Genomic DNA, 24,506 nt, shown 5'->3' on the forward strand with positions numbered 1-24,506 from the left:
GACCAACGTAACAGGAGCAGCCCACATAATTACTGACATCTTTTTGCACCCATGTTCTCAACTGAAATCAGTCAACCATATTTTTCCAATACTTAAGTCATGATGAATAATTCCTGGCCCTGACATACTGAATGACTGAACAGTTTTGTAGATTTTACAAGAGTTTCAGCAGCACTGAGGCCTGACATCATAACACAAGAACACAGAAGTTTTCTCCTGAAATCACAAAGATTGTTTCATCAATACCACAGTATATCACCTATTGCACAAACTCCCTTCAACCCAGCCGTAAAGCTAGGAATAAGTCACATTAATACGTTCATCTAAGTGTCAGTTTTAATATAACACATTTAGAATGTGCTGCTCAGTACTGCAGACTTTTGTATAACCACCTAACCTCTCAGACTGGGCAACAGTCACAACGCTTCATTCCATCAGTGCAGGAACCATACAGTCAAATAAAGTCAAGTTCTGTTAAATAGGAGGGAGCAGTGATTTCACCAGGATTTCTACAAAATCATCTACTCTGCAGGGAAGCCTCCCTTAAAAGTAAGGTCTCTTTACTATTATTTGAAAAATAACAAACAAGCAAACAAAAAACCCAGCAAATACAAGTTGTACAAAGTGGCACAAGAATAGTCCTAATTAGGTCATTCATTAGTTGTATGAAAGAAATGTTCTACTACCAGGTTAGAAATTACACATTCCATTGCGTAGGATTCCGTATCTCTACAACTATCCAAAAGATAGAATTTTTTTCTGAACAAATTAAAACCCTTAGACTTTAGACCTCACTATTTGACAACACATTCAAAACAGAAGGGCACTCTTGCATACAAGTTTCTTGTTTCCTGGGATTTGTCTCTGAAGGTTTGGTCCTACATACGAGGCCATTCTTCCCCTGGTTTTTCCAGATTTGCTTATTTTAAGAAGTCTTATGAATCTTAAATTTTAACTTCTCTTTCACTTTTTCTAACTCCTACAAGCTACTAGAAATCCTTATCAATTATCTCCAAAGTATATTATTAAAAAAACTCAGAAGAATATTGGTTCTTTAGCTAATACATGCCCACGCACGTGCAAAAATATTAAAACATGAAGTTATCTAGTAAGTTACTAAATAAAATTTAGCTTCTAGCTTATGATTGTTTGCTTTTAATACTATCCTATCTGACCTTACAATTGAAAAAGTCAAAGTACTTTTATGTATCATGTCACTATGTACATCAAAATTTTCATCCAGTACAAAAGGTTCTTTCACAGAAAAATTATTTGCTTCCAACAATGGACAAGAATCAACTGTCCATCTCCATGGCAGAACTTATATTTGAAATCTGACATATAATTATGGGATTTGATAATATATTTCAAGATGTTTAGGATGTGAAATGTGCTTCATGTCAGTGTTTTGAGAAACCACAAATTAACTGCTCTTTCTGTTATCAATTCTAACATACAAAAATTTCCCCTCTGCCATTCTTCTCTTTCTGCCATGTAGGAAGGTTGGTGAGAGAATACAACCAATGTATTTCTAATGCAGGGAACACTCACACTGTTATAACCTCCTTCAGGTCCCAGTATGCAGTGAGACCTCAAATGCTTGAACCAGAATAGGACAAAGCAAAAAATGGTGGTTTAGGCTCAATTTATATAAAAAAAAATTGGTCAGAAAGAACCAATCAGAAAAAAGATCTTAATTACTTGTTTGTTCATACTACTAAGACAGAAAACTTGCGCTGCCATGTAAATTAGTATTTTTAAATTTCTACAATTCATTTTGCTCTCAATTGATGACTGAATGAAAGCAGTAATTAGGACTGCCTTGAAACGCCACTCTAAGAATGGAACATTGCAGTCGTCTTTCCTATGAAATCTCTGCCAATACGTAATTCACAACCACAATAAAATTATTTAAGCTGGTTATGCCCAAGGTCTGAAAGAGGAAGCAAATAGGGCACTGCCAACAATAAACTGGACATAATTCATAATCTCATTATCTCATTCTCCTTCTCATTATGGGAGTCAAAAGAGTTGGTTTTCATCAGTTATTTGTTAATAATTTCTTATTTTCTCTGCCAAGATTCCTGACTTTGCCTAACCAAATAATAATTAAAAAAAACGGTGCCTAGCTACATAGCTATAACACCATTAAAAGGTGCACAAGAGCTAGATGCTGATTTTCCTGTCTGTACAGCAGATCAGAAAACAAATTTTTGGTCTGTGGATCTGACAAATACAAGTCAATAAAAAAAATCCTGGTCTGGAAACAAGTTACTGCCAGCGATTTCTTTCCTTAACTTCATTAGCTCCGTCACTTAAAAGTTAATACTCATGACCAGGAAAATCATGCATTTCACTTACACTTCAGGCTAGTCAGAAAAGGAATTTGTCCTTACTGTAAAGGCACAGAGGAATACATTTTCAATATATGTGTGCTATATCTAACTAAGCACTTGATCTATTTGTTGCGGTACCAAAGGAGTTGCACAGCTTTATTTTCCAGCTCCTCTCTCTATAACCTACACTCCTTGAGGACCTTATTCGATTATTTTGCTTCATTACCTCTCCTATCTTTAAAAGGCAACTTTCCTCTCCAAAGTCTATGACTGGTATGTGGAAATTAATTATTAATTATAGTGGAACCATCCACTGTCTTCTCTACCAAATGCAAACAGAACAGCTATTTCTTCTTATGGTTCAGTATTGCTTGTTTCCTAAAATACTGTTTCTTTTATTTCCAGAAGAGAATGTTGCTTTTCACAGAACATTGAAAACACAGTACCATTTTAGCTCCTACAACTGTCTATACATTTTATTATGCACTGAATCTGAGAAAAATAATGTTTTGAATTCTAAATCTTATGAATTCATGCATGCAACTTTGCAACAAATGATGATTTACATTATTGTATTACTTACTTCAGAAAGTATGAAGCTAAACATAACAGAAAAGCCAGGCAGTAAATTGCACGCTTCTTCAAAAATTACAATCTGTATGGACAGCAACGTTTGACTGTCAAGGTTGGCAAATATTAGCTTAGAACAGCTACACATTACATTAATTCTATATTCACAGAGTTGTATTTTTTCTATAAATGCTTTGGTATGACTGTTTATATGCTGTTTATATCAGCACATACAAAGAAGCATGCTACAGCATACACATTACCTGAAAATGATGCTAGCTACAATTCTTTTTCCAAATGGCAAATATTTATGTATTCTTTAAAACAACAATAGAGAGTTTTCTATGAACTGCAGCATGATGGAATTGGTAGAATGATGTAAGAAAACAGAAAAGGATACACTGCAAAAGCCAAGACAAGTAGACACCACACTACGCTGATATTCATTTCTTGTGAGGGCTTCACAATGCTGTAATACACTTCAGTCACAACATACACAACTGTAGCTGCAACAGTGAAATCCACCAACCACTGATATTCAGGAAAGTAATGTAATGCTGAAAAATACAAGTTTGCAATCATTACAGCTATGATATATACATATCATATACAGAACACAATAACAATTAAAAATTGTTTTCAAGTAACTGATCTGGACATAACCAGATAATTGAAGTTAAGAGCATCAACAACAAAAATGGCATACTTTTTTCTATTGGACAGCCTTTCCTTTTAATTTGTACTTCTCTCTTCAGCTCTGTGAATATTCTGGGTTGGTACTAAGCAATTTTGTAAGGCTACAAGATTTTATTTAGCATCTCCGCTTTTACAGATTGATCTAATTAACTCAAAGATCATAACTAGTTTATATATCAATATCACGATAGAAAACTGCTCTTTCCTTTAGTTACAATTCTAAGTAAGGGTTCAAGATTAAAAGGTTACTGGCTATCAGTTTATATAAATAGTATATATTTATATATTCTCCTAAAAAAAAAAATCTAAACCATTCAGAGTTTGCTCAACATTATTGATGTCTTTTGCACAGTAATAAACCATTGACTTGACCTAAAAATTCTGGGAACCACACTGGCAGGCTGGACTATTTACAAAGAGGGAGCTCCTGGGAAATGTGAAGAACAATTCATGATAATGAAGCCCAGCTTGTCCCTCCCAAACACCTTACCTAGATCATGAGAGTTAAAAAGTCACAAAACACTATGCAGCATTTGTCTGCTGACTATGAGATAGTTGACGACAAACACAAGATATTGGTTAAATTCAGGTATTTCCAAGTCCCATACTTATTTTGAAATAATAATTTTGTTAGATTTAACATGCTTGTATTCATAGTTCTTTAAAACCAGTTAAGTTTTCAGCTGCATTCATATCTATAAACACTTAAGAAGACACTTATGCTTCTTGTATGGGAATTCCTCACTCACGGCCTGAACCTCTGATTGATCACCTAAGGCGAGCAGTGAGTCAGCCACGGGAGCACAGGTGAAGGCAATTCACTTCAATGACTACCAGTGGGAAATGATCTCTTCTGGAGATCCCTCCTCTGGAGTTTTGCAGTGAGCCCCGGACACAGGTAAGCTTTTTATCTATTCTCTTTTTGTTATTGTAATCTGCTTTGCCAAACTCTCTTGTTTATTTCATAATTATAATATCTTTGTATTCATTGACTATACACTTCTGTATACAGCACCTGCATATGAAAATGTAAATCAGGAAATATATAGCATATGTGCATAGAAAAGTCTTAAGGTTACATATATAAAGGAAATTGGTTATCATTAAGGAATCAAAATTATTATTTTAAAAAACAAGCAACTTTCAAAACATTTAACATTGCTTATTTCTGCACTGTCATTTCTGGCACCTAAGCATTTAAGTCAGTTTTGTTTGTGTAGGTCTAACTTTCAATGCAATAATACATTTTGTATTTTAAGCTAGCAGAAAGCATAGATTCATAGAATCACAAGGTTGGAAATGACCTATAAGATCATCTAGTCCAATCATCTTCTCATTACCACTGCTACCACAAGCTACTAAACATATGTTTCAACATCAGTCAGTTACCATTTTCTCATACAAAGCTATGATCTCTGTATCAAATAGACCATGATGTGATCCTTTCTGCTTGTCTCATACTGCTTTGAATGTCTGGCTGCAACAATTTTTGCAATCTCATTTAACACTCTTTATATCGGTTGTCGACAAAAATTATGTTCCAGCATTTACTGTAAATAAATACTTGATAGAAGATGCCAGGATATATTTGATATACTACATCATTGTCAACATCCTTATTCTTACCAATAGTGTCCCTTTCAGTCACAGACTTCGTTTCCAGATGAAGATCGATATCTTTTGGAATGGTTAAAGGTTTGTTTTCAATGTGACCATTATATTTTCTGCAACAAAAATACATATGTAGATTAATAAAATAAACATAAATTCCACAAAATCAACTTTTTTTTTGTATGTATAATACCATTTCAAATTTAAGAGTTCAGACTGCTTTTTCCTTAAATGCAAACACTTCTATCTAATTTGCTAAAAGCAATAATTCAACTTTATTAAGAGTTAAAAAACAACAAGGCATGCCAATAACTACTGGGTTTATCTTGTAACGTTCTAATACACTGTGATAGTTATGCACATTAGTCTAGTCTAAGTAGCTTCCATGCTGTTTCACAGTCTTGCGTTAAGACAGGAGATGCTGGATACTGTTTACTCCATCCCACTGCTAGACAGACAGGAATCTGTAGTGATATAATAAGTAACCCCAGCCTCAACAGTTCAGTTATGAGTACCACGATAGAGAAGAATACATCTCTCCTGCCAAAAAATATCCTGAAGAAAACTGAAGCTGAAGTGACACTTTCCAAATGAAGTCTAGGCAAGGTTCCAAACCCATTCTGCCCCAAAAAAAGATTTCCCAAAATAGCATTAGGCTTTTAAGTTTGTTGCCTAAGCTAGATTAACCTACATCCTTGAAAGATGTATCCTATCAGCCATCAATAAAAGAACTGTAAAGCAGTTTTCTGATTTAGAAGGATGGCTGCAAAAGTGGCTTTGACCTATTTCAATTCATATCCTGCTTGTGAAAAAAGTAAAAACAATTATCACTGTATTAATAGCAATCCTAGAGATACAGTAGACCTTGAAAAAAAATAATAAATACATCATGCTCTTTTGGAGGAGACAGACAAAACTATTCATACTTTGATGTTGGGATATGGTTCAAAAACCAGGTTCCTGGTTTTAGCCATTCCTGCAGAGCACAACAGATACACAGAGGCTTTAGGAAGAGCTGCAGAGAGATTAATTTCTTCCTATCATGTGTGCACAGGTGGAAAGTTTCTTATATGAAGGGAAAGACTAAGACAAACAAAGGCTGATTGTCACATTGCTAAATCCTTCTTGGCTTCTAGCATTAAGCAATCTGGGGATAATCCAAGCCAGGTATTACATCTTCTGAAATATCTTTTTTTTTTTTTTGGACATGACTTTATTCAATCCCTTTCTGAAACACTCTGAAATTCATTGACCTGCACAGCATCTTAGGGCAACTAATTTCACAGTGTTTGTCCCACATTAAAAAACCCTGAGAACTACCCTACTAAGTTCACTCAGCATCTCCTTGTACAACACACTTTACTTCTCCCAACCCACATACTGTGCCCACTGCATATATACCTGTATCTTTGCATGGAAGCCTTACTTTTAGCCATCATCATTTCTCCTTTCTAGTTCCACTCAATTGTCTTCCAAATACAGTATAAACAACAATGTAATATATAACTTGAAGCTTTTTTACGCTTCTCAATTTTCTGGTTACAAGTAAGTTTTGAACAATGTGGTGTTTTTTCTTTTTTTTTTTTCCCCACAGCAAAGAGATAAAGACCAGAAAGGCCACTCAGAGCAACAAGAGCTACTTAGAGCAGCAAGAGCAGGTTTTTTTGTTTTTTTTTTTTTTGTTTTTTTTTAAATGGAGCTTTGAAACTATATTAACTCCATCATCTTCAAAATCTTTTCCTGGGGAGCATTAAAAGGACTGTGGCCAGCAGGTCAAGGGAGGTGATCCTCCCCCTCTACTCTGCCCTGGTCAGGCTTCACCTGGAGTACTGTATCCAGTTCTGGGCTCCATTGTAGAAAAATGACAAGGATCTCCTGGAGAGAGCACAGTGGAGGGCCACAAAGATCATAAAGGGCCTGGAGCATCTCCCCTATGAGGAAAGGCTGAGCGAACTGGGTCTGTTCAGCCTTGAAAAAAGAAGACTCAGAGGGGATCTGATCAATGTTTACAAATATCTCAAGTATGGGATTCAAAGGGCCAACCTCTTTTCAGCGGTCTGTAGGAACAGGGCAAGAGGAAACGATCATAAACTGGAGCACAGGAAGTTCTGCACCAATATGCAAAGGACCTTCACAGTGAGGGTGACAGAACACTGGAACAGGCTGACCACAAAGGTTGTGGACTTTCCTCCTCAGAAGATATTCAAGCCCACCTTGGTGCCGACCTGTGCAGCCTGCTGTAGGGTGTCTACTTTGAAGGGGGGTTGGACTCGATCTATGGAGGTCCCTTCCAGCCCCTACAATTCTGTGATTCTGTGAAAATAAGCCATACTACAAGCTCAAAACCCCCCAGAGGACTACAATAAAACAGCACCTCTGAAATCAGAGAAGGAAAGGTGGATTTTCCAAAGAAAGAAGAGCTACTGGGACATGAGCATTAAAAAGTTTATTCAACTATGAATTTTTTTTAAGAGTAAGGTCCTCTTAGTTATCATGTAAGCTGAGAATACAACCAGAAAGAGTCAATAAGTATTACTTTTTCATGTGATATGAAAGAGTAATTACTATCTTACTATCACTCAAAGCACAAGAATTTTAATGGACAAACTGAAAAATAAGGACAAAAATCTAAAGCACCTCTCAAAAATGTGTCCACGTCTAAATGAGGACTTGCCAATAACACCTGACTACAAACAACTGCCTACAACTATTATAACTATTTTCTTGGTTACATATTAATATATTTTATCAATCTGATAATAATTGAGTGACACCAACAAAATTTGCATAGACACGAAAACATGCATCACATTTGAAGTATAAAATGTAGCATTTTAATAGTTGAAAAGTGATTTGTATTTATGCGCCTTGAGATACAGTTTCCTGCTACTTTTCACAGTACATTTTCCAAAGATTGCAAAGTTAAAACTTAGATATCAGTACAAATTAACATGCCATTTCTACTCAGCACTGAGTATGCAATTACTCTGCTGAAAGCGGACACATGTGCTTTAGAAAGCAGAAGAATGGCAACACTAAGAAAATACATTAGCAAAGTAAAACTATTTTGTTTAAGGCTCCTATTTATGGATGTAAACATTTAGTTCTGTCATATTTTACATACAAATATTACTGATTAGATGAGCATTACATAAAATGTAATGCTATTCACAGTTCTTTTAACAAGTTGAAGTAAAACAAGATAATTAATGTCATTAGTCATTAAATAATTGTCATTAAATAATTGTCAGATAATTAATGTCCGAACTTAAGAGTGTTGTGACAGATATGTAAAATGAAAGATACTTATGTTAAGGGAATACTTAAGGCTTTATCCAAAACACAGCAAATAAGTTTCTTGAGTAACTTAACTCCAGAAAAAAAAAATGCACGAAGAATAGACTATATGTGGATTAAAACAGGTGTTAGGAATTGTATGACAGTATTTTATATCAGAGTTATAGGAAAAGAACTAAAGGAAATCAAAAAGAAAGACAGAGTGCCTTTTGCTGTTTATTTTAAGCCCAGTCAATTCTGATTTTTTTTTTTTATTTATTTATCTTTTAACCACCACAATAAGCTCCACCACCTCATCATCAGTCTTGGCTCTTGGTGCAGTTCTACTTCTGGTAAGTCTGTTGGAGACCTTCATGATTGAATGTGAGAATCTTGTTTCCAGCTGAAGTTGATGGACAGTTATCTCATCACTCCCTGTTTTCCTTCTGCTAGATTAAACAAGTCAAGCTGTTCCAGATAGCTCTTGTAAAACATGCTCTTTCCTGCATGACCCTAGTAGCCCTTCTGTTCACCTATTCAAGTCTGAATTTGTTTTTTTTGAACATGAGTGAACTTTTCACAATAATCACAATAAAGTTCTACACCAATGTTTCATGCAAGGCGAGTAATATTTCCACTGGAAATAACTCAAATTCTAGGAGCACATTTACTTTTATCACTATTGTGTAAGAGAGTAATGGTTTCAGAACAAGAATCCTGTATTCAAGTACACTCAAATTTTGCCTAAAAGCGAGGAGCTTCAACCCTACAGAAAATTTGCTTTCCTCATACTCCATGACACGAGTAGACTGATTAAAGCAATCCCTGTAACCCAATTAGCAATTTCACAAATAACATTTAAGAACTGGGAATCATTCACTGCTGCACAATTTGGAAATGTTCAATTCTCTACTAAAACAAAAGAACACAGTTCAGTACAGAGCTATGACAACACAAGTATTGCAGTCATACGCCACAAGCACACAGAAGACAGAAGTTGGCTAAAGCTGTCATACAGATCATACAAAAAAAAAAGAAAAAAAAAGGGTTAGGAGAAAGAAGCTTAAAACAAGTACTTACCTATCTTTCTTGCTTTTCCCTCTTTGTTTCCCTGCAAGAATCCGTAGTTCTTCTTCAGTAGGATGTTGATACCATCGTAAACTAAGAGAAAAGAAAATTGGAAGTAAAACATCATCTGTACTAGCAATGTAGAATAATTTAAAAAAAAAAAAAACAACCATAACTATGTATCAACACAGATCTATATGTATACTAAAATAGCAGTCATTTGCAATATCTAAACAAAATACCCTGCTGGACTGATGAACAACAGCTGATCTTCACTTCTCTTCAGCACAAGTTACTTGCCAGATACCATCAGAAAGTTTTACAGCTACCCCTTCACAACATGCCCTTCACTTCTCAAAGCAAGCAAATATTACCCAACTTTTTTCTTAAACAGCCAAGATGGTAATATCTGTATTTCTCCCCTAAGCAACATCACCCCAGTGATATCTTCAACACTTACTAGGAAAAGGACAGCAGCTTCCAAAAGCACAGATAGGTAAACATTAAAATGTGTACCTGCTGTCTACAAAAAATATTTGCATATTCTACTATCTCAGTTATGGATTTTGCACAAGAGTTATTTAAAAAACAAAATTCACTAATTTACATGTAAACTGTACAATTTTCCACTTTCACACATTAATGCACCACCCATTTATCCATTTGTTTAAAAGGCAAGGGATGGCAAGAAAATTTTAAAGTGGAAAAAAAGATGGCTCGGTCTCAGTAATTTTATTCAAATTTCTAAGCAAGATCCTTAGTAGCTCAAGCACAGTCTTGTGAACAGCAAAAGTGAGGTGCCCTTCAGATTTTGGATGGCTGTCACTCTGATTCTTCTGCTAAAATGTTAAGGCAGAGAAGTCCAACTATGCACAGAAAGAATACCTGGAAGATTTATCAGCTTCAATGTATGAGTATTTTTCTTGAGACAGCCACCAATTTATGATATAGTTTAATACAAGGTAATAATCAAGAGAGAGCAATGGTATCCATAACTATTATTATAACTCAAGTTGGAAAATCTCATTAAGTGGAACCATCCAAATTTACATCAGTGAATCTGAGACGCTACAGGCAAAATTCTGGTTTTGTTTAGCATGCTAACACAAAACAAGAATACTTAAACCACAACATGGCCTTCATTACACTACAAGAAGCATTGCAAGTAATTCAAAATTACAAGTAACAGAAGTAACTATACAAAAGGTGCTGTTTTGTTTTATTTTGGTTTTTTATTTTAATAAAGCTTACAGGTCTTCAATTTAAAATCTCAAAAAAAAAAGTGAACATATTTTCATTAAGTTAAAGGTTGGGGAAAAAAAAAAAGTTTGCATTTGCTTTAGTGTGTTTAAAGCTAAGATTCCACAACTGATTACTCTGTAGCTTTGACAGAGTTTACTTGGAAGATCTGTACAAACATGCCCCAGTTAATTTGAATAACTGCCTTAATGACTGTAGAACAGAACATCACTTTTCTTCTGAAGTGGCTTGGAAATAGGACAAGAGAGGCTGAAAAGGCAACATTTTGGTAGAGACAGACTTACTCTTACTGGTTAAAAATGCAAAGGCCTGGGTACACACTTCAGCTACCAATTCACTGACTTCAATAAATATGAATGTTCATATTCTGATCAAGTCTTGTATTCCTTTTCAAATAAGTAAATTGTGTTTCAGCAGTTAAAGATAACCATCCACTCTATAAATGAGAAAACAACTTCTGTCTGTCTATTCTAACAACAATTTTAAATTTTAAAATGTCTACATTCCATTTTAATAGACTTAATGTACAGATATGGACATCTTGAAACCAGCTGGTCCCTTGAAAGTTCTGCATTTTCCTCATAAAATGTTTACTTTCTCTCCCCTTTAGCAAGGACTACTTCCTGAAGATATTTCACATTACTCTTTAGAAAAGTCTCCCAACTCTTCCAAAGAAAAACATTTAGGCCAAATAACTTAAACCAGCTTTAGTGATCACAATCTATTGAAAATAATATATTGACAGGAAAGGACAAAGATCTAGTAACTTTTCCTAGGAAAGCTGGATTTCACTGTGTGTGTAGAACACACTCCACCATCCTGCTCACAGAAGTCCATCTAAGAGAACACTCTGCAAATGGACAATGCTTAGGAAAACAGGTTTATGTATGCTCGTCAGATGAACTACAAAAAAAATGTTTTCTTTCTGACATTAAAATTCAGGTTCTTGCTTTAGTAAAGCTCCTGACTTATTTCTGAAACACAGAAGTATTCATGGCTCTTTTACAAAGTTATAGCATTCAAATTACAACACACTAGAATAGTTACTTTATAAATAGCATGCTGAAAAGCATCGAGATTTTCAAGGTTACTAATATGAAAGGCAATGACACACCCACTGACCTCAGTGGGAGCAGAATTCCAAAGTGCTAGTGCAGAAATTCTGCTTTATGTGCTTATCTGTACACGCATGAAGATTAAAAACAAGAAAGGGTGGCCAAAGACATATTTGAACAGCAAATCTTTCACTGGCACAACATTTGCCTTAGAATATATATACAGAGACTGAAAATGCCATAAGAACAAAGGACACAGGCATAGTATTGAGCAATCCTTAAAAAAAAAAAAAAAGCTCTCAAATGGACATCAAGACAAATGTTTTAAATACAATATAAAGAGTAGACTATATCATTTGAAATATAACTGATACAACACTACAAGAGTAACACATTATAAAAGTTTCATATTCATTGAATATGTTCCAGAGCTCACTTATAGTATAATCTTTTTAGAGAAAAAAAAGAGGTTGTCAATACCCTGCAAGTGTGGTCAACAGTGAAACTTCTCAAAACAGCTAAGAGTATGATTCGCATTTGCATCATCTGCACATTGATTACTCTGTTTTCCAGTCCACCTCACCACTGTTATTGTGATGCTTAACACACATTTATTTGTGTTTTAAATGTCACATTAGTGACATTTTTTGTTGGCAATCATTTGGAAATTGAAAAGAGAAACACTAAGAAGAAAAAGGGGGGGAAAAAAAAAAAAAGGCATTCCAAGATACTAAGGAGAAAAAAAGCAGTGGAAAACTATACAAGATTAATTAAGACTACCTTGGAATATACTATCATTTAAGGAAACTCTTTCAGAAATCAAGGAGCAGAGTTGTAGTGTTCTCCAAATTTTAACAATTCCAAAAGACATCATACTACCTCTAATCATTCAAAATGTTTTTCTTCCCAGCAGAAAAAACAAAGCATCTCTGTTTCTTTTAATATTTAAGATACTTAGTCATGTTCAAAACACCTGCTGTTTTTATTTATAATGGATACTGTCACACAGGGAATGCTCCTTTTGCAACACTTCACAGAATTTACTTTAGCTTTTCAATATTAAATTACACAGCTTGTACCTTTAGTAAGGTAAGAGCTGGAAAACAGCTACCTTTAACACAGTTAACAGCAACAAGTCTATTCTTTTACACCTAAATACCTTGAACCTGCAAGTCAGGTGTCACTATGCTGAATGAAGTTCAAGAATAGCAAGTAGATTAATTACTTTTCAAGACAAACCAAATCAGTAATGTTCTACTGTTTCTACTGCAATACGTAGTTGCTTTACCACATTCACACACCATGTATCAACAGTTTCTTATCTTACCTGCCACTACAGAGAAGCCAACGAGCAAGAGAATAGTGAGGTATGATCTTCTGTATGACACTAGCCATTACCATGGTAACCACCAACTGTACACCTATCACACCCTGTAGAGGAATAAGTTAACAAGAAGTCAGTATGTGTTTAAAATCTGCTGAAGTAACTCTTTGTTTGTTCCCATACTTTAAAAACACCTTCACGTAACAGGGATAATATTTTTTTATTTTTTAATCTAGAAGGTAGAAACCTCAAGCGATATCAGTGTTCAGGAAATCCCCCAGAACCTGCAATAACCCACTACATCCTTTACCAAAAGAAAAAGGTATCACAAGGCCAGCAGCATCAGCACCCTGCCATCTACCAACAGAGTGCCTTACCTCAATAGGTTGGGATGCCGCATGTTGATATGGCACTCCATTGTATTCCACAAGATATTCCACTGTACAATTAAATCACTCATTACAATCTTGCTGTTTGTGGTCTCTTTCTCTTCGATGTGATTTAACATCTGACACCCTCCAAATCCACCTGAGTTCACCATTTACAATATCCATCTCTTGAAATTTAAGCCTCCAGTTAATACAGAGCATTTGCTCCTTACTGCACCAATGACATAGATGGTGAAGGGAAGGTGCACAACAATCAGTGTAACTTATATATTGTATTATCTTTTCTCCCTTCCAACAACTTTTTTTTGTTTGTTTGTTTAAATATATCAGAAACTGTGCTGTCAATTCTGCTTTCACAAAAAATTACAGTCCAATCAAATGTAATGGCTGATGCCCAGTACCAACCTTAATGAAACATGATTTAAAAATATCAAGATAGCATAAACTACCATTTTCCATTTGTAATCACTGGAAATGAATGTTACCAGACTTCTCACTTGAGGTTTCAATTATCAATTGAAATACATTTATCAATTATCAATTAAGTACTCGTTGCATCTTTACAACTTGAAATAACATGTTTGGGTTTTCTTCAGCTGTTCAGGCCTGGAACTTATAAACAGAAGGAAGAACAAATTTTTACTCTATTTGATAGCACAAGGATAAGGGGGGTGGATTTTAAACTAAAAAAAGGGGAGATTATGATTAGAATATAACTTGTTTAAAGGGGAAGACATTAAAGGATGAAGCTCTTTTACAAGACAAAATCTTCTGCAAGAAACAATGAGCACAAACAGGAACGCAGGATGTTCTGTCTGAAGGCCAGGAAGCTGCTTCAGTGCTGGGCAAGTGACAGACTAAACAAACATTAGAGACAGAAGTCAGTACCTTACAGATCAGAGAGACACTTCTGTCAATCTGTGTACAGCTGAAAATCCCTCAGCCCCAAGGTAAGAAGACTATAAAAGACAGTTAAATCACTTTCTCTTCAAAACAAGGGCTGGCTAGTAACCCCACAGTCAATGCCTCAAGCAAGACAGAACAACTAGATAGTGACTATAATGTCTAATAAGTTGCAGATTTGTGTTTTCATTACAGAGGAAGATCTTTGCACAGAGGTCTTTCAATATCTTGATCACTCAGTTCCAGGACCCTGAAGTACTTATAGCATCATTACTTCTGTCTGTGCTACAGAGAACATATTTGATAAGAAAGCTTTGAATAAAACATAATAAAAAATTCCTAAGCAGTCAACAATGGAAGTGTTTGCAGTTACATTAAAGGATAAGACAGACACACTCTTAAAATCTTTAAAAATGACAGGCCCTACGTTCGAACAAAGTGCAACCTAGATTTTGGCCTTCACAGTCTATATCTCTAGCACTAAGTAATTAGAGACATTGCTACTGATAAACAGGAGAACAAAAAGTAAGAATAAGTATGATAAAGTTTCCATACTCTTATCTATAAATGATGTGTGCTTATAACACAAACATAGCTACCTCATAATATTAACAGAAAATATGAACACTGTTAAAAGTACTTCTTCCTAGAGTATATTTTTATACTTACAGAACATGCAAAGCAAGATAATCAAGGTTAATTGTTTTATCAAAGATAACTCTTCAGGCCTCACATTTTGACCTTGCCCAAGGTTATTCTCCCACTCTGACTGTACGACATCAAGTTTTTTCCCTTGCTCTATCACACACATACATGTTACTAATATTCAATACCTAGGTTTACTCAGGACTTCAAAACTACTTAGTCTGTAACAATATCTGAAACAACCATCGCTACTCCTCTACTCTCTTCTCCCTCCCTTCCCAGTTGCAGGATGAAGGCCATGATTTGAAGCCAGTAGTTGCATACACTGGAATTACTTGGAATAGCACACCAGCCAAACAACAACATGCTTGAGAGAACAGATAGGAGAACACAGCTTCGTGTTCAGAAATACAATGCCAGCTACTTATTTCTGAAGCAACAATTCTTGTAAAAACACGTTTGTTTTACAGAACAAATGATGCATCAAGTGGCACGAAGAATACACAAGGAATTCAGAATCACCAACTGCTCACCTCAATGTGCTACTTCTGCTTTCCACATGTTCAAAGGAGGGTCATGAACTGGTGGATAGGAGTGTAATGATGCCCTTTGAATCAAGGTGTGTTGTTTAAAAATCAAACTACGGTCTTGTCAGCCAACATCATTCTATCCTCCATGAAACAAGAAACAAGAGTGCTCCCTAAACACCACAGTTACAGAATAAGGATCATTACAAATATCAAACTATTGTTGTAGAAGTCTCATGACTGGAACCAAATCATTTTTGAAGTCACCGAATTATCATTATTACTGAAGTAATCAATAGAGAATGCGCCTTGGGCAGAAAATCAGTACATATTCAATGTAGTATTAAATTACAGGCAAAACCAGTTCAGAGAACTGATCTACAACAAGAGAAAAAGAAGGTACAGGATTATGTTGAAAGATGCTTAAAATCTACCATAACTATATTCACCTAATCGACACATAAACTGTGGAAGCTTTCACCCTCACAATGATTAACTAATTTTACAGAAGGCTTTGCCATTGCAAGAATCATTCCAGGAACAAGAAGTAGAAAACATCTAGTGCCTCTGCAGTACAGCCTAAACACTATAGCAGAATTAAAATGCTTGCACAGAATTGTGAACATAATGAGCATTCAGGTAGAAAGATCAGCCCTGATAGCCACAGCTAAGAGTTGTACAGCCAGTCAGTTGTGACAACAGTTTGTGAGCCTACTGATACAAAAGAAACCTCTGTACATTTCATTCCACCACTGAGTCAGAACTGGAGAATGCAGCTTTCACACAATCTACAGATAGACTATCAAGGACTATATTTTCAAGTGACTTAGCATCCTTGCTTGTGATTCCATAACATTTGTTGATACAGCCAGCAACTATTAAGGAAAAGTGGAAATGATTTCCCAAGCTTATAGGAAGCATTTAATGGATTGCACTGTAGAGCGCTGAGGGAACTGGTGGATGTGGTTGTCTCCATCATCCTTTGACAGTCCTGGCTAACTGGGATTTCCCAGCAGACTGGAGACTGGCAAACAAGGCCTATCTTCAAAAAGGGCCGGAAAGATGATCCTGGTAGCTACAGACCTATCAGTCTCGCATCAGTGCCAGTGAAGATTATGAAGAAGATAACCTAAAAAGCCATCCATCATGGATCTACTAAGTCAACCAGGGGATCAGGTCCAGTCAGCATGGGTTTATGAATGGCAGATCCTGTCTGACAAACCTGATTTCATTCTATGACAAGGTGACCCACTTAGTGGATGAAGGTAAGGCTGTCGATGTGGCCTACCTGCACTTCTGTAAAGCCTTTGACACTGTCCCCCACAACATTCTTGTGGAGAATCTGGCTGCCAAGAGTTTGGATGGGTGCATGCTCTACTGGGTGAATCACTGGCTGGATGGCAGGGCTCAAAGAGTTGTAGTCAGTGGAGTTAAATCCAGTTTATTGCTGGTCACAAGTGGTATCCCCCAGGGCTTGGTACTGGGGCTGCTTCTATTTAACATCTTTAATAATGATCCTGATGAGGAAATTGAGTGCACCCTCAGTAAGTTTGCAGACAATACCAAATTGGGAAGGAGTCTTGATCTGCCTGAGGGGATAAAGGCACTACAGAGGGAGCTGGACAGACTGGATTGATGGGTCAAGGTTAACGGCATGAGTTTCAATAGGGCCAAGTGCTGGGTCACTGTTGTTTGGTCACAACAACCCAAGGCAACGCTACAGGCCTGGGGAGGAGTGGCTGGAAAGCTGCCTGATGGAAAGGGACCTTGGTGTACTAATCAGCAGCCAGCTGAATATGAGCCAGCAGTGTGCCCAGGTGGCCAAGAAGGCCAATGGCATTCTGGCTTGTATCAGGAATAGTGTGGTGAGCAGGGCTACGGAAGTCATCCTGCCCCTGTACTCAGCACTGGTGAGGTCTCACCTTGAGTACTGTGTTCAGTTTTGAGCTCCCCAGTAAAAATCAATGAGGTGCTGGAGCAGGCCTAAAAAAGGGGAACGAGGGCTTGGAGAGCATGCCCTACAAGGAGAGACTGAAGGAACTGAGGCTGTTTAGTCTGAGGAAGAGGAGGCTGAGGGAAAACCTTACTGCTCTCTTCAAATACCTGAAAGATGATTGCAGCGAAAGCAGGATTGGTCTCTTCTCACTCGTGACAGGATGAGGGGAAATGGCCTCAAGTTGTGCCAGGGGAGGTCTGGGTTGGAACCTTTCAGGTTCCAAAATGTACATAATCAGGGAACAGATAATTAGAATCAGCTTGTTAAATATTTCAGTATTAGAAGACTTAAGTATCCAATTTCGCCCAAAGCACAACTTCAAAATGGAGATGCTAGGCAAGATCTGCAGCACTTGGACAAATGCTGTCCATAGCTAAAATGATGTACTGACATTTATAACAATACGCACCAATGGAACATGCAGAATAGACATTTATACCAAAAATCATATATCACTGTGGTGCCCAACCATATGTAGAACAGGTATCTTGAAAGGAGATCCACTCAACTCAAATAATTCAGGTATTTCATACTGTAATTATGGCCAAATACAGGGCCCACCCTAGCTTTATAGAGCAGCGATGCACTCACCAAACATTCACACTTCTACAGTTCAATGTACAGACACCCACACTGCCTGTATCACTACACTAAGTACCCAAATCAGGCTTGGCTCTCCTGCCGCTGTCTATCGAAGCTCATTTCCCGTGTATTATCCCACGTGTAACGCCCGCACTAAGAGTTAAAAAACGCAGCCCGATTTTTTCCACAAAACTAGCATTCCAGCATGCCACCCCACACGCACCACAGCCCCGTCCAACCCCCGGGGCGTTAAAAGCGACTGAAGCGTTAGGCAGAAGTTTGCAGGTAAATCCCAGCTAAGACAAAGTCCCTCCTGCCCCCTGCGCCGCGACCCGCCGCCCCGCTCACCATGCTGCTCCAGCCGGCGCCGCCCGCCGCTCCAGCCGCCCGCCCCGACCCCTCACGCAGCGCATAAATCCGCCGCCCGGCACCGTTCCGCCCAGCCCGGCACCGCTCCGCTCCGCCGCGGCGGCCCAGCGCACCGCCAGGCCCCGCGCCGGCTGCAGACGGCCGAGGTCACGCAACGGCCCCACCGGCGCCAGGCCGCGCCGGGCTGCCCAAAGAAACGCCTGAGCGAAAGTGCGAACGGAGACTAGAGGCCAAGCCGCGGAAACGGCCCAGAGCTTCGCGTCCGGCACCTGCCGAACACACAGACGGAAAAGGCAGCACGAGAGGCCCGGTGAGCAGCAATGCGGCCCAGCCGCCGGCTCCCGGCCCGGCAGGCACGGCTAGGACTCCCAACGCCGAGCAGAACACCGCCACAACCGCACCGGCACCGGCACAGACGGCCGAGCAGTGCGCGTGTGCCGCTTATAGCGCATGCGCCATATCGCTGCTCTGCGCGATGGGGGCCGTCTGCGGCAATACAGCGCACGCGCGGAGCACGACGCGGCGCAGCATTGGAGGAGTGAGGAGCGAGGACGCTCCGCCCCGTGAAGGCAGAGAGGTGCTGGGGGGGTGGGAAGGGCGAACCGCTAGGAAACAGGGACAGTGGGAACAACACATGCTTCTGCGTTTTAATCTTTTATTGGAAATGCGTAAGCCCCGCTAGAGGCGCCGGGGGCGCCGCCTCTTGCAGGGCGGAGGAGCGCGCTGGGCGCTGCCGGCCCTCCTCTTCGTGGGGCGCCGGGGCCCCTCAGCCGAGCGCTTCCCGCCCCGGCCGCGAGCGGAGGGGCCGCGGCTGCGGCGCTGCTCGGAGGGACCGGCTGCCTCGGGACCCGGCTCCTCGGCAGGACCTGTGCCGAGGGCCCCGCTGGACGTGCCGGGGAGCTCCTCCGCGTCGGGATCCGCGGAGCTGCCGGAGGGCACGGCGCTGGGAGCGACGGTGTCTCGCGGGGAGGCGGCGGGAGCGGACGGGGCCGCGGGGCCGTCCTGCTGCTCCTGGGCAGCGCTGGGATCTTCGATGCCCAGCAGCCTCCGGGCCTCCTGGCCGCACCGGCTCTCGACGGTTGCGATGAGGCCGTCGATGAGCGGTGCGGAGACGGGTCCCAGGGCGTGCTCTGTGCACTCCACCAGGACGTCCCTGTCCGGCCCCACCTGGCACAGGAATGCCACGATCATGCTCTTGAGCCAGCTGATCTTCCACCAGCGCAGCTCCCCGTTGCGGCGCAACTCCTGCTCCAGCCAGGGCAGCACCGGGTCGAGGATGTCCCGTCGCCCCCTGAAAAGTGCCGCCCACTCCTCCAGCAGGAGGCCGCCCACTCTCTCCGGCTCCGCGTCCGTGGGCTCGGGGGACAGTGGTGGAAGGGGTGCAAGAAAGTCCTCGTCGGTATCAGGGACCGTGGCAGTGGTGGTGCCGAAGCCGACGGGCACCGGCACTGCGGGCGGGGAGACGATGCAGTCCACGTACTGATTGTCTCCCCGCACAGAGACCCGGATGGTCTGCATGGCCGTCCTGCACAGCGGGCAGCTGTCCCTCAGCCTCGCCCACCGCTGGATGCAGCCAAGGCAGAAGGTGTGATTGCAGGGAATCACACAGGCCGTGTCCTGCCGCACATCGCGGCAGACAGGACACGTCCACGCCTCTTCTGCAGCCATGATCTTCTCGCTGCAGGGGCCGGGAGAACCGAGGATGACGAGTTGTTCTCCTTCGAGGCAGCTGCAGAGGTGGTGTCTCGCCCTGCAAGAGGAAGGGAGGTCACGGTCACTGGCTGTCCCAGGGTGTGGAAGTCCTCCGCAGCCCCCTCCGCAGCAGAAAGCCCTCCCAAGCCCATGAGTGGGCCGTCTCGTGCTCCCCGCTGGCACAGGGCCAGGCTCCCCACGGCTGCCCTGAGGGACCCAGGTGTCCCCGCACCACTCACCTCCGCTGCTGCGGGTGCGCTCAGTGGGGTCCCGGCTGCCTGCACTGGGCAGGGCCGGGGAAACAGGAGCGATACTGCGGGGTCAGGCACTGAGATGCTGCGAGCAGCCCCAGGCACGACCCGGCACAGCACAGCCAAAACCTTGCTCGACCTCCAAGCCTCGCAGAGCTGCTCAGCACGGTCCAGGAACGAGCCAGACTGAGCCAGGCTCTGCCGGCACCCCACTATGAGCAGTGAGGGCAAAGCTGTCACAATCCGTCACCCGGTGATGTCACAGCCTGTTGCTGGGGGGACTCACCATGGGCTGTCTGCCCCCACAGCACCCACCCTGTTTCAGATATTACCTCCTTTTCCTGTTCCTGATTTGCTGTGCCTTCCCCTTCATTCCTGTCCACCTCTTATGCTCGATATTTGGCTTTAATGCACAGGCCTTTCTTTTTCTCTGATTAAACCAACTCTAACTGTTCATATATTGTCATTTTCAAACAAGCCCTTTTAGTTCTCTTAAAAGGGAATAATGAAATTGAACAAAATGGAAAATATTTGCAGAAATAAATGACATACTTTCTGGTATGCATATATCACATCTGAAAGAGTCTTCTAACATCCTGAAGTTTTTTGGAGCACAGAGTAACTCAGGTTCGTTGGAAGCTATGCATTTCTCTTTCTTAAATGCTTGAGCTGGTTATCCTACAGAATTGAACTACTGATGATTGCTCTATACATGTGAGCAAGTGAATGACAGTGTCTTAATATCATTTCAACTCCATACTGTACAGCTTCTTGGCCAGCTTCCAACCAAACCAATTTGAAAGATAAAGTTTTTACAGTGTCCATGAGAGTATGAAGCCAGTGTAAAGATGAGACTCTACTGCCACCAACAAGAGTAGTGCTTCAGTGTGAACTCACCCCTATTAAAATCCATGTGGAGAAGCACACTAAAGACAGGTGAAACATCAACTGGCTTTCATGTCTGAATAAGACATGAAATAAGACAAATCGAAGATCAAGACACAAATACAAAAGAAAGCAGGTTTCATTAGCTCTGTTGCTAATGTGGTAATTGAGATTGGGTAAATCTGAGTCTGTTATTGAATAACATCTTGGAAAATAAAATTATCTGGTTAAACAATTTTTTTTTAGGATTTATGCAGCCTTTTATGCAATAACCTTTTAACTGTTCTTCACAGGTGTTAAAAGCAAGTCTGCACCTGTCCTTGTGGATATTCAGTTTGCTTGTTAGATAACTAGCTAGATGAGTAGATACAGGAAAACATCTAATACATATACACACACACATATATATATACACAAAATGTGTTTGTGTATGCCAATATAAAAATATATGTGCATGTAGCAAATGTGAATATGCGGATATGAATACTGTATTTATTTTTACATAAATCTAGGCAAAATGCTATAGCTGCCTTCTTATTTAAGATTTTGAGATTATCTAAATTTAAGAACATTTTACTTAGACTGCAGCAAATGCTGTTATATTGGATCTTTGAAAATAAGACCACTTAGATGATTAAAAATGGATTTATCAAATGAGTTTATGTTGTAGCTCTTATGCAAATACTACTCTTCGGACAAAAGGCCCACATCAAGCAGGTGCCTCTTTTTCCTCCTCTTGCACCTCCTCAGTTCCAAGCAACTGAGGAATGAACCTCTGCATAAGCTGAGAGAGGTCCACTATGCTTTTGACATGAGCACTTGCAAAAGAAAGTGTTTTTTCAGCTCTTGGCTCAGCTCTTGGCTTGGCTCAGTCCAAAGGCTGAGACCATTTGTATCAAATGAGAAATAAGATGAATCAGTGAGACTTTAAAATCTGCTGGAGGCAGAGGCCTCTCAGGAATAAGATTTTTCTTCCTGTGTCTGCATATACATGCATCTTCAATCTCTCTTGGTGAAAATCTCTTGAAAAACAATAGGTTAATAGTAATTCTCTAATCAAACTGCACGTGGCATCTGAACAATGAAGAATTGATAGAATTCTAATAGGATTATTATTTTTTTTTTTTTAAGTCTTTGCTGAGTAGGAGGAGGAAAAAAAAAAAAAAAAAAAAAAAAAGAACTAAAGACAATGCTTAAATTGTCACATAGCTTCCAAAGTGCTTCTTCATTTGCTGCACGTTTCCAGCTTTTTCCCCCTTTGTAAGCGTTTTATGATCATTTCAGTGTGTTTTGGTTGGTTATCTATACAGAAAATAAAAAAGCCACCAAGAAGTAAGTTCCCTACAGAAATGTGTGAACTTGGCCTGACTTCTTAACAAGGGGTATTCATCACGGGGCATTAGTTTAGAAGTGGATTGCAAATGGCAACATGAACTACATGCAAGTGCTAGCAGAGCTGGAAGACCAACAGAAAGTATTTTATTCATGGTAGTGAGCAAACATAATTGTGAACATGTAGGCATTTACACATGCTTACTACAATCTACCCATTTTGAAATATTGTAGAAGGCATGAGGAATGTGTACTCTGCCTGCGGAAGCACACCAGTGGCATTCAGAGTTAATTAAACTGGGAGGGAAGAGTGACTGCGCGCTTCCTTCCCCTGTTAATCTCTCCTTAAATCACTCAGAGCAGTACTTCGAGCCCCGCAGACCCATTTTCCATGTAAGATTTCCATAGGTAGCATCTCTCAGGACGTGATGTTGCAGAGATGCTCACACTGAGGCCTCTTATGTTTTGGAAACAAAGCATAGCTTAGAAATGTAAATATCACTGGCTCTCATGGTGTGTAATAACATATTTAGAAACTGCATAGTAGTACACAGAAAAGAATTGCGACTTTTTGCCTTTGTTGTGGTTGGAAATGTGTAGCTGAGACATTCCCTCACGTCACTTCTGTTTTCTTTCTTCTGCCCATCTTCTGAGTGGTTTTTGATCTTTGCTGTATCTGTATCTGTATCTGTATCTGTAATTTATGTAAGCCGCTATTACACTTATTGTGCATCATTTAGGAAAAAATCATGTGGGTTTTTTTAATAACAGAACTTTCTTGATGCTTGTATTGTACTAAAAAAGTTGCAAAAAGCTTCAGATCTCCCTCCTCTAACTTTCACTGTAATGTCTTGGAAGGAGACCTAAGTATATAAGAAGTACTGTAAGAATCCCAGTAGTTGTTGTGATACCATTTCTGGTAGACAGACAGGTCTTCAAGCTTTCTCCTCCTCTCATTTCTTCTGTCATATTCAGTCATCATTTCAGTTTAATTTTTAAAAATTATTTTTTCTGCAAGAAAATGAATACAAAGAGCAAAGAGAGCAGGAATATAACAAATTGAACCATCTGTTGAGTCTTGCCATTAGGCAAGCAGCTCTCAGGTTATGTAGGAAAGAGACGTGTATCAGCTCATATGGATTTAGGAGGTTGCTACAGCTCCAGCAGCCCACTGTTAGTTACTCAGATTTTACAGCTCACCACATATACATATATATATATATATAGTTTTCCAAGTTGCTGTATCGTTTTGGAAACATATATTCCTCCCCAGCTCCCAGCTTTTCACAGATTATTTGTTGCAGGCAAATGAAATGCTTTTAAAAGCAAGAAGAAGCATGATAACAGAGTAGAGTATAATAAGACAGGTGGAAAACTCAGACTAATTATCCTTTTAATATGTGGGGTTTGTTTTTTGTTTGTTTTGCTGTAATTTTGAGTAATCTGATTAATTTAAAATAAATTTACTGAAAAATCAAAAATCCTTTTGTTCAAGTTTGATGTCTTCACCAGTAAAGAACAGCAAGAAACACAAAACTGCGGAAATAGGAGTTTTCAACAGTAACTCTACCTGTAGTATTGAATAGTTAATACTATCGTAATATACTAATTATAGGAGGGGAGGAAAAGGGAGGGGAGAGGAGGGGAGAAGAAAGGAAGAGAGGGGAGGGGAGGGGAGGGGAGGGAAAAGAGGAAAAGGGAAAGGGGAAAGGAGAAGAGAAAGAAGGGAAAAGGAAAAA

General features: G+C 39.8%; 2 protein-coding genes across 9 annotated transcripts in view; both read right to left on the bottom strand.

Annotated features, from left to right (window-relative positions):
- The window catches only part of TMEM161B (transmembrane protein 161B), a 55,908-nt gene extending 37,132 nt beyond the window's left edge, over positions 1-18,776 (bottom strand). For 3 of the 8 annotated variants that reach the window (XR_014880333.1, XR_014880332.1, XR_014880331.1), the window contains exons 1-5: positions 18,587-18,771; positions 13,200-13,303; positions 9,570-9,650; positions 5,229-5,326; positions 3,307-3,463 (exon numbers count right to left, since the gene is read on the bottom strand). Coding sequence is in view for 2 of the 8 variants with exons in the window: in XM_085212817.1 (XP_085068943.1) it covers positions 3,307-3,463; positions 5,229-5,326; positions 9,570-9,650; positions 13,200-13,303; positions 18,587-18,589 (443 nt within the window). In the remaining 6 variants the exon portion in view is untranslated. Of the gene's footprint in view, positions 1-3,306; positions 3,464-5,228; positions 5,327-9,569; positions 9,651-13,199; positions 13,304-18,586 lie in introns of all 8 variants that reach the window. The other 5 variants (XR_014880335.1, XR_014880334.1, XR_014880336.1 and 2 more) reach the window with 4 other exon arrangements.
- Positions 18,777-19,255: 479 nt separating this feature from the next.
- Positions 19,256-20,354, bottom strand: LOC146542266 (uncharacterized). The gene has a single exon (XM_085212818.1). It carries the CDS (start codon positions 20,273-20,275, stop codon positions 19,286-19,288), a length of 990 nt encoding a protein of 329 aa, XP_085068944.1. The 5' UTR covers positions 20,276-20,354; the 3' UTR covers positions 19,256-19,285.
- Between the last annotated feature and the right edge of the window lie 4,152 nt (positions 20,355-24,506).

The sequence above is a fragment of the Meleagris gallopavo genome, chromosome Z (genome assembly GCF_905368555.1).
Source record: "Meleagris gallopavo chromosome Z, MGAL_WU_HG_1.1, whole genome shotgun sequence".
Classification (NCBI taxonomy): Eukaryota; Metazoa; Chordata; class Aves; order Galliformes; family Phasianidae; genus Meleagris; species Meleagris gallopavo.

Bases quoted from the DNA above. Each gene is read 5' to 3' on its own strand.
- LOC146542266 (XM_085212818.1), bottom strand. From the start codon at position 20,275: ATGGCTGCAGAAGAGGCGTGGACGTGTCCTGTCTGCCGCGATGTGCGG.